Source organism: Euprymna scolopes, chromosome 28, assembly GCF_053919585.1.
Source record: "Euprymna scolopes isolate OS-2025 chromosome 28, ASM5391958v1, whole genome shotgun sequence".
NCBI lineage: Eukaryota > Metazoa > Mollusca > Cephalopoda > Sepiida > Sepiolidae > Euprymna > Euprymna scolopes.
Window position 1 is genome coordinate 32,564,759 of NC_136509.1, and position 15,964 is coordinate 32,580,722.

The window sequence follows — 15,964 nt, forward strand, 5'->3', positions numbered from 1 at the left end:
ATGTGCAAGGTTGCTAAAAAGGTTTAATTTTTATGAAGCAATTCTGGTTTCTGATTGGTTAATAGCAGAACGTGAATTAATTTGATTCGTCAGTTTCTCACAGAAGCATTTATAAATAGGATCTCCTAACTGTGAGGGACCATACCCCATTTTGAAAAAAAAAATTTTGCAACATGCATTATGTATTTTTCTAGTTCATTTTTTGTGTCATTCACATACAAACCAGTCCTCTCCCGCCATCTTTTCTTTTCACTTAGAGTTGGTCAACATTGTCCTTTGGGTGTAGTGCATTGTGCATGGTCATGAGTTTCCTGGTTTTCTGATCAAACTGTCTCAATTCTTCTTTAGTCCACCCTATGAACGCCGCAGAGTATCTTACTAGTGATACTGCCCATGTATTTATACCTTTTATTAGGTTTCGTTATATAATTTCGTTTCCAGGAGTTTTCTTGTTCTCCTGAGGTATTCCTTTCCAAATTCTCTCTTTCATTTCTGTTGCTTTGATGGTGTCTGCTTCTAGAATTCCCAAGTATTTATATGCATCTTGTTCCCCTAGTTCCCTCATCTCTGTTTGATTGGGCAGTTCCATGCCTTCTATCGTCTCTAGTTTTCCCTTTCTTATAACTAGTAGTGCGCACTTTTCCATTCCAAACTCCATTTGGATATCCTGGTGGAAGATCCTGGTAGTGTTTATTAGTGTTTCTATTTCCTTTTCAGTCCTGGCAAAAAGTTTCAGATCGTCCATGTACATCAAGTGGTTCATTTTTCCCCTCTGTATTAGAGAACTTGTATCCGGCTTGGCACTTTCTCAGTATATTGTTCAGAGGCACCATGGCTATGATGAACAGTAATGATGATAGTGAATCTCGTTGGAAGATGCGTCTTTGTATGTTTATTTCTGTTATGTATTGTCCATCAGTTGTTAGTTCCATATTATTATCATATTTTTAGTTCATTATTATTATTGGTCTACTGACTTAGTCGGTTTTGAACCTTAGAATTCACTCTTGTCAGTTCGTCCGTTTGTTCCAAAAATTCTCAATGACTACTCTTTACATTTTTCTGAAATTTTGCATGAAGTTACAATTTGGTCAAGATCAAAGTGTAGTATCTGTTCTTCAGATGCTGCACTTCATTTTCTTGTTCTCTTTCGGTGGAGGAGAAATTCTTCACGACTGAGACAATTTTTTATTTTTGTACCTTTTCTCCACGTTAAAAAACGACCCTGGTGTCTAACTCTGTCCCGTGGGGAGGCATAGTAAATAGGTACAACTAGACAAGGGAGGAAATGTAACATTCTCGGATTGTTTATAAAAATTTTGGTTGTGTCAAAAGTAGTCAAAATGGCCAAAAATAGCACTTTTTGGGACATAAAACATTTTCCGACCATTAGATTTTGTTAAAAATTACCCAAAAGCAGGCCCACATAGATATACATCTTGAAACATAATATTTGACGATGGTAAAATTCTGGTTACATCCGCAGGAAGTCAAAAGCAGTCAAAATGGCCAAAAAATAATACCTCTCGGGACATCAAATATTTTCCAACCATTACATTTTGCTGAAAATTACTCAAAAGCAAGAATACATGATATATATCTGAAAATGTAATATTAAATCCTGGGAAAATTCTGGTTTCTTCTGCAGGGGATCATAGAATATATTTCTTCTGCAGGGGATCATAGAATATATTTCAACATATAATTACCCAAAAGCAAGACCACATAGATATACACCTTGAAACGTAATATATGATGATAAAAAAATTCTGCTTGCATCCCCAGGGGGTCAAAACCGGTCAAAAATGTTTTTTTTTAGTCCAAAATCACAAAAAATAACACTTTTTGGGAAATAAAATCTTTTTCGATCATTAGATTTTTCTGAAAATTACCTAAAAGCAAGACCACATGATATACATCTGAAAATATAATATTTGACCTTGGGAAAATTCTGGTTGCTTCTCCAGGGGTCAAATGCAGTCAAAATAGCACTTTTCAGTACATAGAATATATTCCGACTATTAACCATTTGATTTTGCTGAAATTACCTAAAAGTAAGACCACATGAATATACATCTGGAAACATAATATTTTATCCTGGGAAAATTTTAGTTTTGTTTCCACGGGGTAAAAAGTTGTAAAAATGGTGATTTTTAGTCCAAAATGGACAAAAACAGCACATTTCAGAACATAAGATCTTTTCCGACTATTAGATTTTGTTGAAAATTACCCAAAAGCATGACCACATGATATACATCTGGAAAAATTCTGGTTGCATCCCCAGTGGGTCAAATGCGGTCAAAATCGCCAAAAATAGCATGTTTTCAGTATATAGTATATTTTCTGGCAATTAGATTTTGCTGAAAATTACCCAAAAGCAAGACCACATGGATGTTCATTGGGAAATGTAATATTTGACTCTAGAAAAAGTCTGGTTTCGTTCCCAAGGTGTAAAAAGGTGTTTAAAAAAAAGTGTCTTTTTTTTTAAATCAAAATGAAAAATTCTGGTTTATTTGTTTTTCTATCAGATTTTTAGGTTATTTCCGTCTGATTGTTAAGATTATTTTTTTAAATATTGTCCCTATTTACTTGCCTCTCCATGAGGGCAGAGTTAGATACGAGGTCGGTTATTAACGTAGGGAAAATATAGCTCCCCAAAAGGGGCACTCTGGGTAGGAATAAAAACAAAAATTGCTTCAGTTGAGAATGATATTACTTTCTATGCTGAATTTGAATGAAAATTGTTTTTTTTTTTTTTTTTTTTATTATTATTATTATTATTATTATTATTATTATTATTATTATTATTATTATTATTATTATTATTATTATAATAATAATAATAATAATAATAATAATAATAATAATAATAATAATAATAATAATAATACTACTACACAGGGTTAAAACACAAATAATTCCGATCGTAGTAGGTACGCTAGGAGTAGTATCAAGTTGTCTGGAAGGACAATTGAAAAAACTATGAATCCCCAATGTTTTAGGTGGCCTTCAGACCTCTGCTATTGTAGATACCACCAACATCCTTGATCTTTGAAGCTCCTATTCTGGAGCCGGGATTGAGGGAAGTCCTCTGGAAATGAATTCCATCTCTTTTCAAGGAGACGTTGATAAATGAAATCATAATCATTATTATCATCGTTATTATCATTATTATCATCATTATTATCATTATTGTTATCATCATTATTATCATCATTATCATCGTTATCATCATTATTATCATTATTATTATCATCATTATTATCATCATTATCATCGTTATCATCATTATTATCATTATTGTTATCATCATTATTATCATCATTATCATCGTTATCATCATTATTATCATTATTATTATCATCCTTATTATCATCATTATCATCGTTATCATCATTATTATCATTATTGTTATCATCATTATTATCATCGTTATCATCATTATTATCATCGTTATCATCGTTATCATCATTATTATCATCATTATCATCGTTATCATCATTATTATCATTATTGTTATCATCATTATTATCGTTATCATCATTATTATCATCATTATCATCATCATTATTATCATTATTGTTATGATCATTATCATCATCATTATTATCATTATCATCATTATTATCATTATTGTTACCATCATTATTCAGACTGTTGTTCTCGTCTTAACTTCTATTGTTCAAAACATTTCGATTGATGTAACCTTCAACCTTCGTCAGGTGTATCTTCTCCAACTCATGAACTTTTCTGTTAACTCTGGGAATTTGTATGCAATATTGAACGAAACCCTTTATTTAATTCATGGAGGTGGCATGCTCTCGTTCTGTCAGCCCCAAGTAACTTGATATTGTATTTTTACTGTCACCCACACTGAGGATTGAACCTTCAACCTCCGAAATTGAATTTCACCAAGTACTTTAACCACTACGCCAAGAACTCATGCTATTAACTTTAATTTTAAAACATAAAGTAATCTTTATTTTCTTTTTAAATTCTTTCTTTTCTTTCTTTCCAGCCAAAGGGTACACCATATTGCCCAGATACTGAAGATATATCCAGTATTAGACTGTACGGTGACCATGAAGTTATTCTTAAGTCAAAAGACTTCAAACAAGAATACATAGCATCCACACTTGAACTCAAAGACATGGAGGTACGTATCGATATATTTTTTTGTTTTTACTATATAAAAGTCGATGTTTGTTTGTGCGTTGTGTGGGGTTTTGCTGAATATGTACGTTAAGGAATACAAGTGTTTTTATCAGAGCACATTCCATTCATCATCTTCATCATGCAGTTCTTCATAGCTGGAGAGAGATATCAATCGTACCAGTTATTATAGGTGCCACAGGGCTTATGAAGAAGAACCTGAAGTCCTACCTAACAAATATTCCTAGTGAACCAAGTGCAAAAGAGATCCAGACAATTGTACTTAAAGAAACAGTGAGGATACTAAAAAGAGCTCTCGGTTGGTTTCAATAAAAAGCAGGGCAATGTTGGTAACTGGTTTGGCTGCCTCATACCTAACGTTACAATCTTCGCAGGAAAAAAAAAAAGATGATGATTCAGGGTCTCAGTGCTTCATCCTACGTTGTTATAGCATTCCATGCTCACTGTGGAAAGTTTCTCCACAAGTAGTGTATATATGCATACGTATACATATACATATATATATGTATACATATATGCACTACTTGTGGAGAAACGTAGGATGAAGTACTGAGACCCTGAATCATCATACGTATACATATACATATATATGTATACGTGGATACCTTCAGATCAGTTACGTAGACTTATTTTCTATCTTGACTTATTTTATCTTTTGCCGCTTACACCTTATCTTTTATTTTTTTGAAATCCGTTATTTTTTACGTTTTGATTTTTTAATTTTAATTTAAACACTTTCTTCCCACTATTGTTACGATTATTAATCCATATAATTATTATTTGAAATTATCATTATCAATTATCATAAATATTGCAGTCACACACATGTTTATCCCCTATCACCTTCTATTTTTAATTATCATTATCACAATTAGAATAGATGATTATATCTAAGCATGGAGATAAATTAATCATATACATTTTGAGATTTTATTATTATCAGTATAACTATAAGACTTTCAAAGCGTTGGCATAGTAAATACTTAAAAAAGCTATGATGAGAGATGAGAGTAAGGGTGAAGGGGGTGGACGAGAATGGTGGCGAATGTGAAGGAGAAAGACATGCCTTAGAATCACCACCAATAAATTATTTATGGTTTCCCCTTTTCATCCTTCCTTTTTTCCTTTCTTTCTCTTTTTCTTTCTTTTTTTCTTTTTTTCCTTGTGTCTTTTTGTTTTCTTCTTTATCTTCATCATTTCATCATTAATACAAGTCATGGAAAATTAAGTTTTAAACAAAAGCAAACAAATAAAAAAAACAATGAAAAGAATCGTTTTTGGCATCAGAAAATAGGCAAAAATTTTCCGATTTTGATCCATCCAGCGCAGCCATAGCACAGATTGAACTCACTACATGAGTTTGTAGTGTAATTCAAATCTTGTCGGTAGCCAAGGGTATTTTTTATTGTGACACCATCACTAGATGGGGTGCCTACCATGGCTTAAGAGAGTCCCATCTACCCTTGAGAGAAGGATACAGCGCACCAGTTTCTTAATCTGGTATTTTACCTCGCGGTACATACAGCGCCTTGCCTTCCCAAATGATCACCCATTTGGTACTGGCCAGGCTCAACGTTGCTTAACTTTGGTGATCTGGTGAGAACCGGTGTGTCAACGTGATTGCGCCGTATTATCAATGTGATTATGACCGATTTTGATCCCCCCCCCCCAAAAAAAAACTTGGGATTTCTTTGATTCCCAATTCTGATTTATTGTCACGACACTACTTACCAATCTCAGCTGCTGAAGTAATTCTGCTATGTTTGCTTTTTTTTTTTCTTACAAAATGGAGCTAATCCGTTTTCTAAGTGGAATCTCTTGGTTCCAGGTCAGTGCTTTGCAGCTGAACCAGAATTGGCAACATTCTTTTGCTGTTTCCTGCAGAGAGAATCATTTTCGGTAATCAGATCGCAAGTATTTGATAGTCTTGCACACATGTGGACATGAGTTGAGGTCAGAGTTTTGATTGATATATTTAGTAATAAACTTGTTGCACATATACAAGAAAGTAATTAAAAATTCTTAACAGATTGCAATAACAAAATTAATTATAAATTACAATTGTAAGTTCTTGTAAAGTACATAGAGGCGTTCCAAAAGTAATGCCTCCTATTTTTTAATCCGCCCAAATGGATCAAAGGAGATTCCTAATTGCATTGTTATGATGACTGAACTTATGCATTACATACAACTTGAAATTTTCACCTCACTGTTGCAGATATTGATGGTGTGATACTCTAAGAAAGTAACCCTTGTCATGATGTGTCATTGAATTCCTGGCAAAGATGCATTGAGAATGGTGGTGACTATGTAGAAAAATTAAATCTGGAGCATAAAAGGTCGCTCGTTTTAATGGTACAACTCCCGTGTTTGGAACTCTTCAGCATTTAAGAGCCTTTACCTTTGAAACGATACAATTATACAAATGATGAAATTGTCGATCTAAAGAAAACAAAACTACAGCTTTATTTTAAAACTTTTATTAAAAAAAATCAATTCAGGTAACTTGATCATGTATTAGAGCTGACATCTATTCAATGTAGCCGCCTTCAGCCTCAATCACCGCCCTGATATGGATCTGGAACTGGGAGCATACCTTTTCCACAAGCGCCAGTGGAAGCTCAGCGAATACTCGGCAGATGGTGGCAATCAGGCTGGCTTTGTGTTGTGGGAGGTCATGTTGGTGATGTTGTCGACGTATGACCAAATGAAGTCGTCCAGCGGGTTCAGGTCAAGGGAAGAGGGGGCCAGTGAGAGAAGGGTACAAAGTCGTAGTACTCCTTCTGAAGCAAAGCCTGGGTTTCTTTGGACTTGTGGGGCGGCAGAGTCCTGCTGCCACACCCATGGTTTGACATCCAGATACACTTTTGTGTTGACTTTCAAGCTGATTTTGAAGATGTAAGGTGACATGTGTGGCCATCACTTGCAACCATACTAAAGACCATAACCATTGCCGGAAACTTTGTTTTCATCGCCCTGAGCACGCCCTCAAGTGTTGACCTATCTGGATTTGCATTTTGAGGGCGCTGGCAATGGTTCTGTTTTCATAACTTGGATCAGTAGAGAGCATGAGTGTACAGTGGCGCATCTCTGATCCCGCTCGTTAAACATTGGGTTACTTTCAGACATGATAGAAGGCTCATATTGCTCTTAGGATTTGTACACAACTGGCCAACTAGTAGACAGTTTGCAACAAGAAAAGGAAACCGTTTTTTATTGAACGGAAATGGAATCATGTTGTCTTTTCTAGGGCGACAATTCTATCGTTCCACTCTGTATATTAAGAAAGAATTATTAAAAATAATGTAATATTAATTTATACATAGTTAATAACTCGTTCTTGTTTATATATAATGTGGCAAAATAATAAAGAGTCACTTCTGGGGGAGGGGTCCCAGCTCCACCCATTTTGGGGCCTTATACTCAACTTTCGTTGTACTGAAAGGGAAACAAGTATATTTTATATGCGCTTTTAAAAACATGGCAGTGACGGCAATCTTTACCTAGATTTTGATTGACAGATGTTTATAAAATCTCAGCTGTGACAAAGCAATCGGGGTACACGGGTGCAAAAGGTTAACTCTACTTGGGCGACACCAGGATTTGAAAACAAAATAATATTTCAGTCTCTTTGTTTTTAAATATGTATGTACCGCTCTCTCTCTCTCTCTCTCTCTCTCTCTCTCTCTCTCTCTCTCTCTCCCTCTCTATCCCTCCTACTCTCTTCCTCTTTTTATAACTCTCTTTTACTTCTCGGTTCGACGAGGGAAGAAATGTAATTCAGTTGCAGCCTAGATGCCATGGAAGAAGGATCAGAAACTGTTGGAATTTAGATGCAATTCATGGTGGGTCAGAGTCCCCATCTCTGACAATGCTCCTTCTTCTTAATTTAGGCAAACACCTAATATTTAAAAAATTTTTTACTGCGTCTTACACGTGTTTCTTTGATAACGGAAAATATTTTCTTATAAGTCTAATAATACGAATTTTTTAATGTTAGTGTTTATCTATTCATATGGATAAATGCAATAGTTTTAGTTTTGTGTTTACAAGAATCTTATGAATAAAATATTTTGTATTTAAAATTTTGGTTCTAATTAGAAAAGCGACATCAGCTAGTTTTTATTATTATTATTATTATTATTATTATTATTATTATTATTAGTAGTAGTAGTAGTAGTAGTAGTAGTAGCATTATTATTATTATTATTATTATTATTATTCACCACTTGCTAGGTAGAGTATCTTGGTTCGTCTATGTCTTTGAGGCGTCCTTTGTAAGGCTGTTAAGTTTTGGGAATTGCAATCAACATCCCGGGTGTTAAACACAATAAAAAGGAGTTGATATGTGGGGCGTGCCCCTTTTACTAGGCCTGCTCTGTGGATCTTCTCTTCGTGGTCTCTGACGGTGTCATTACTAGCAGAACCGCTGTGCTGGAATTGGATGCTGGTATAAAATAAGTGACCAACATATGGATGACAGAAGGTGGGGGTGTAAGGGGTGCGAAAGCACCATCCCCTTTTGCTCCTGTTTTAAAAGTGCCTGAAAATTCTAATATATATATATATATATATATATATATATATATATATATATGAATAAAACATCAATACGAAAAATATATAAATGGTTATATCTTTTCTGTATTTATTTCCTATGTGTTGACGTGTAGGAATACAAAAAGTCTTTTGAAAAAAAACAAGAATGTTTCTTTCAAAAGCACATAATTTTCGCCCATGTTTAAATTCAACGCTATTTCACGCGGCTAATGGTAGCCGAATTGATACGGTCTTCGCTAATCGAGCCAGAGAGGTCTTGTGTTGTGGGGTTCGAATCGTTGCACTGAAGATTCCCGAAAGGATAAAACACTAGTGTCTGTAGGTATTTAATTAATATCGTAAAAAATAATTAAATATATATATATATATATATATATATATATATATATATATATATATATATATATATATATATAAGTGAATGCGTCTCTCTGTGTGTCTGTGTACATTTTCCTTCGCAATAACTCTGTCAATTTTTAATCTACAGACTCGAAATTTGATATACAGGGTACTGAGATTTGCGAAAATCGATGTGATCGGTTTTCGGACAGAAATTCGGCTGTTAAGGGGAGAAAATTCAACGATTTGACCTTTGAGAACTCTACCAAACTCCTCCCACAATTTTGGGTCTAAACACTTGAAATTTTAGATATAGGTTCCTTGGACATGGATCTAACTTAATAACTCAAGTTGAGCCCAAAACAATAAATTTTAAGGGGTCATAATAGGGGTCAAATTTAAAAAAAATTGACCTTTTTCTTTTTTTTTTTTTTCTTAGCATACACCTCCAAACACTCGGGCACCCATGCTAGTATATATATAAAAGTGAACGTGTGTGTGTGTGTGTGTGTGTGTGTGTCTGTCTGTCTGTCTGTCTGTGTGTCTGTACATTTTCCTTCGCAATAACTCTGTCAATTTTCAGTCTACAGACTCGAAATTTTATATACATATTAAAAAAATTGACCGTTTTTTTTTTTTTTTTGCTGAACATACACCTCAAAATACCCGGGCAACGCCGGGCACCCATGCTACTATATCTATAAAAGTGAACGTTCCTGTGTATCGGTGTGTCTGTCTGTGTGTGTACATTTCGCTACGCATTAACTCTGTCAATTTTAAGTCTACAGACTCAAAATTTTATATACAGGGTACTGAGATTTGCGAAAATCTATGGGATACGTTTTCGGCCAGAAATTTGGCTGTTAAGGGGAGAAAATTCAACGATTTGACCTTTGAGAACTCTACCAAACTCCTCCGGCAATTCTGGGTCTAAACACTTGAAATTTTAGATATAGGTTCCTTGGACATGGATCTAACTTAATAACTGGATTTGAGCCCAAAACAATAAATTTTAAGGGGTCATAATAGGGGTCAAATTTAAAAAATTGACCTTTTTTTTGCTCAACATATACCTCAAAACACCCGGGCAACGCCGGGCTGAAATACTAGTATATCTGTAAAATTGAAAATGTCTGTCTGTCTTTTCTCTATGGTTATTAAGGACGACTATGATACAGAAAGGCATTACTTTACATATTCGCACTTTTTAAGGTATACATATGCGCATACCCATATGAACAGTACATAGGGCCCGAGCAAAGCCGGGCGGAACTGCTAGTATATCTATAAAAGTGAACGTGTCTGTGTGTCTGTCTGTGTGTCTGTCTGTGTGTGTACATTTCCCTATGCAATAACTCTGTCAATTTTAAGTCTACAGACTCGAAATTTGATATACAGGGTACTGAGATTTGGGAAAATCGATGTGATTGGTTTTCGGACAGAAATCTGTCGATTAAGGGGGCAATGTTCAACGATTTGACCATGAACTCTACCAAACTCCTCCGAAAATTTTCGGTCTAAACACTTGAAATTTTAGATATAGGTTCTTTGGACATGGATCTAACTTAATAACTCAAATTGAGCCCAAAACAATGAATTTTAAGGGGTCATAATAGGGGTCAAAGTTAAAAAAATTGACCGCTTTTTTTTTTTTTTGCTCAGCATACACCTCCAAATACCCGGGAAACGCCGGGCACCCATGCTAATATATATATATATATATATATATATATATATATATATATATATATATATATATATATATATACTCGTTGGCTGACCAGCGTTGTCTGGTGTGTTACAACACGCTTAAACATATTTTAATTCATGGAGATTGCGTATTTATTAATATAGAATTAATCCTTTATTGGTTATTATATATTACGAGGAATAATTTGCCCGATGGAATGATTCGCGAAAAAACAAAATCAAATCAAATAATAAATAAAAAATAATAATGATAATAATAATAATAATAATAATAATAATAATAATAATAATAATGATAATAATAATAATAATGATAATAATAATAATAATGATAATAATAATAATAATAATAGTAATGATAATAATAATAAAAATAATAATAATAATAATAATGATAATAATAATAATAATAATAATAATAAAAATAATAATAATGATAATAATAATAATAATAATAATAATGATGATAATAATAATGATAATAATAATAATAATTATAATAATAATAATAATAATAATAATAATAAAAATAAAAATAATAATAATAATAAATAATAAAAATAAAAATAATAATAATAATAATAATAAAAATAATAATAATGCTAATAATAATAATAATAATGATAATAATAATAATAATAATGATGATGATAATAATAATGATAATAATAATAATAATTATAATAATAATAAAAATAATGATAATAATAATAATAAAAATAAAAATAATAATAATAATAAATAATAAAAATAAAAATAATAATAATAATAATAATAATAATAATAATAATAATAAAAATAATAATAATAATAATAATAATAATAATAAAAATAATAGTAATAATAGAAATGAAATAATAAAAAAAAAATTAAAAAAAATAATAATAATAATAATAATAATAATAATAATAAATAATAATAAAAATGTCGTTCATTAAATTCCGACTGTGTTTGTTTACAATATAAGGTCAGCTGATAGTTTGGCTTGACGATTTTAAACATAGTCTTTCCTTTCTTATAGATAAAAAAGGAAAAGTTTTACAGGATAATATTTTACGTTACACCGACCAGTGTAACGCAAAATGTTCCCCTGTATGAATTTTTCTTTTTTATCTATGAGAGAAGACTGTTTTTGAGATCGGATTTTTTTTATTTCGATAATTATCTGATGAATTTCTGTACAAAGCATATCTAAGAACACTGTCAAACGTATAAATTACCTTTGTGTGAATTTGGCAAAAGACAGGCTCAGTCGTTTCGGAACGCCTAAGGAAGGAACTCACCTACGCACATACGAAAAGTGACTTTTATATAATAGTGGAGATATTAATGAATAACAAAACAGCTATATTCCAAATTCCAAAATTTTATTCATCATACCAAGTCATACTTGTCAAAATTTCAAAATTTTATTCATCATACCAAGTCATACTTGTCAAAATTTCACAATTTTATTCATCATACCAAGTCATACTTGTCAAAATTTTATTCCTCATACCAAGTCATACTTGTCAAAATTTTATTCCTCATACCAAGTCATACTTGTCAAAATTTTATTCATCATACCAAGTCATACTTGTCAAAATTTCCAAAATTATTTTACAGCACCTGTTTTGTAACTTTTGACCTGTTGAAGGAAAGAAATCCTAAGAAGAATTCTTGAACTTTGAAATAAAGCTGTTCTGTCATCCATTTGTATATGCTCTGTTGGTAAAATTGACATATTGAGCTTCATAAATAAAAGCATTGCTATAAATAGAAGAGTGAAATATAATTGGAAAATCATATTTTCCTCATATAAATATATATATATATATATATATATATATATATATATATATATATATATATATATATGAAAATATGATTTTTCAATTATAATTATGATTTAGATAGATTTCGATTGACTTAAATTAAATATAATCTAAAAAGCAAATTTTCCCATATATATATATATATATATATATATATATATATATATATATATATATGAGAAAATATGTTTTTTCAATTATATTTAATATGTGTGTGTGTGTGTGTGTGTGTGTGTGTGTTATTTATTTGTTTTTGCTTTTGCTATACTTTTTGAACGAATTCAATTATTTTATACGAAAGTGCATTTTTACCTAATGCGAGTTAGGAATAATTTTTCCTTTGACCAATTTGGTACCCCCAAACACGTGTCAGTGGATAATTATATTTTAAACTCACCCCCCTCCCTCCCCCTCTCTCTGTCTCTCTCTGTCTCTCTCTCTCTCTCTCTCTCTCTATATCTCTCTCTCTCTCTCTCTCTCTGTATATATATATATATATATATATATATATATATATATATATATATATATATATATATATATATATATATATGACGGGGAATAGTACAATAAAATTACAAATAAAAAACACCAAACATTAATTTATTATGAATTTTTGAAAAATAATTATGTAAATTAGGTATTCCAAGAGCTATCTCCGGGTCTATTGTCTGTATTATATATCAATAATTTAAATTATTATATTGTGTTATTGATTTTAAACAACTGATATAGGAGTGACACGTTTTTTGTTGTTGTGTTTTGTTTTTAATTTCGGATTTATTCACGGTTGCACGTCTGCTTATGTTTTTCACTAACTGCCACAACTGCTGACTATTTCCAAGCGGCAAGCCCTCTCATATCACGTGATCTTGTTAGACCAATCAGATCACTTGATAGCACTAAATCATCTTCTATATGACAGACGAATCACCTGATAACTGCTATGGGGTATTAAGTTGCTGATAATTAGAGGGTTGATATGATTTACAAAGTTTTTTTTTGTTGTTGTTTCTTTTAAACTTTAACGTTGATTTCTAAAACGTCAATGGAGAAACATGGCGGTCTTGTTACAAACATAGAAACAAAAAATATAAAGTTAAAAAAGAAAACAATTCTTTAAATTAAAGAACTGAGATTTATGGTATTTTGATGAGACGAATAAGAAAAATGTCCTCTTAAACAATGGCATGAAAAAAAAAAAAAAAAAAACAACATAGAAAAACGCATAAGTTTCTGAAAGACAGAGGGGGGGGGGAGAGAAAGAGTGAGACAAACAGACCGGCAGGAAAAGAGGGGAAATGCTAGTTTGAAAGTGAGAGAAGGGGAAAGGAACTTAGAGAAAGGAAAATATGAAGGTTGAAAGAATGAGAAAGAAAGAAAGAGAGAGAAATAGAGAGAGAGAGAGAGAGAGAGAGAGAGAGAGAGAGAGAGAGAGAGAGAATAGAAATACTAATTTATAAGAGGGAGTGAGAGAGAGTGGTAGGAAGAATTAAAGAAATGGAATTATAAAGGTTTAAAGAATGAGAGAGAGAAAGAGAGAGGGGGCAAAATGATAGTTTAAAAGAGAAAACGTTAAAAATAATTCGATAAAGAGAGAAAGAAAGAAAGACAGACAGACAGAAAAAGAGAAAGTAGGGAAATAATAACTTAACAAGGAGAAAGAAGTAGAAATAATTAGAGAAAGAGAGATATAAAGGTTGAAAGAATGAGAGAGAGAGAGAGAAGAGAGAGAGAGGGGGGAATCGTTGTTTGAAAGAGAGAGGGAGAGGAAGAAAAGGTACAAAGAATTTGAGAAAGAGAAATCTAATTATATGAAAGAGAAAGAAAGGTAGAAGGCATGAGAGAGAGAGAGAGAGAGAGAGAGAGAGAAATATAGAGAACAAGAAAGGGAGAAAAAAAAAAGTATGAAAGTGGTTTGATGTTAAGTTTTAAAGCTAGCCAGTGCTATTAACCCTAAGCAGGTTGAACCGGTTTCCTTCGAAGGAGGAAGTGTCTATGGATTATCAAATTCACAAGTGGTGCCCAGTCGCATATATATCCTCGTCAGGGGAGATCACGATGTTAGATTTTTGCTGCTTTTGGAGGGAAGTATCGACATCCTCCTATCGGCCTTTTGACCAAGATCAAAGTGTAGTATCTGTTCTTCAGACCTGGCACTTTTGCTAGGAGCAAAGTGTAGCATCTGTTCCGGCAGATGCTGCAAGCTATGACTAGCTATGACTAGCAAAGACCAGATGTGGGGGCAACCCCACATGCCTGACCTTTAACCAGCTCCCATTTCCCACCTCTCGGGAGCTGGTCCCCTTTTTCCCTTCCCCCCTCCCTTCACTCCTCACATTAAAAATTGGCCTTGTGCCTAATTTGCTCGGTGGGGGAGCAAATAAATACCATATGTTCTTCAGATGCGGCACTTCCATTTCTCGTTCTCTTTCGGTGGAGGAGAAATCCTTCACGACTGAGACAATTTTTTTTATTTCTGTACCTTTTCTCCACGTTAAAAAACGACCCTGGTGTCTAACTCTGTCCCGTGGGGAGGCATTGTAAATAGGTACAATAAGTAACCATCTGGTACTTACCGGATTCAACGTTGCTTAACTTCGGTGATCTAATAAGAACCTGTGTGTCAGGGTGATTATGCCGTAATGTCAACATTAATTGGATTATTTTATTCCAGAGCATATATCTCTATCTTTATAAATCCATATGTATATGTTTTATATAGTGCCCGAAAAACTCGTCCACGGAAAACTCGGTGTTGTCGTTTATTGTTTTCTTTTTGACGGAGATATAGGTTTTAAAAAGCTTTCCCCCCCCCCGTCCCTAAATTATATTTTAAAAAATATTAAAATTTATTTCCTTTTGGATAGGGGAGAGACTCTTTTTAAAACTATAGCTACTTCAGTATTTTCTTTAATTTTCTATTGTTGAGCGATTATCGAGACTCCCAAGATGTGATCCTCTCATGTTGAACATTTGTTTTTGTTCTAAAGTAACACTCGACACTACTTGTTTTGTTTTAACTAAATAAACGCTTTAAAAGATGTTGGGCTGCTAAAAACTTACACAACTAGATAGAAAACAAACACTAAAAAAAAAAAAAGATTTTATTTTTGTAAAACAACAGTAAACAAGCAAAATATCTAAAAAAAAAAAAAATATTATGGGATGTCTATTCTCTTTTAAAAATAAATTCTCCTTCAATAACGCTCATAAAATGTGTTTTCAATTGATATTTATTCAATAATGGACCAGTTTTCCTACCTAGGGCGAGGTTTCCGTGGACGAATCTTCCTAAATTCGTTTTATATAAGTGTATATGCAGGTTTCGCTCCTAAAATAATCAAGTGATCATTATGAAGTTCAGG

General features: G+C 32.6%; 1 protein-coding gene across 1 annotated transcript in view; it reads left to right on the plus strand.

Moving 5' to 3' along the window:
• LOC145249556 (uncharacterized) overlaps positions 1-15,964 on the plus strand; it is a 279,663-nt gene that overhangs the window by 143,559 nt on the left and 120,140 nt on the right. Inside the window, exon 9 of the mRNA XM_080111231.1 lies at positions 4,019-4,156. Within this exon, the coding sequence (XP_079967357.1) occupies positions 4,019-4,156 (138 nt within the window). The remainder of the gene's footprint in view (positions 1-4,018; positions 4,157-15,964) is intronic.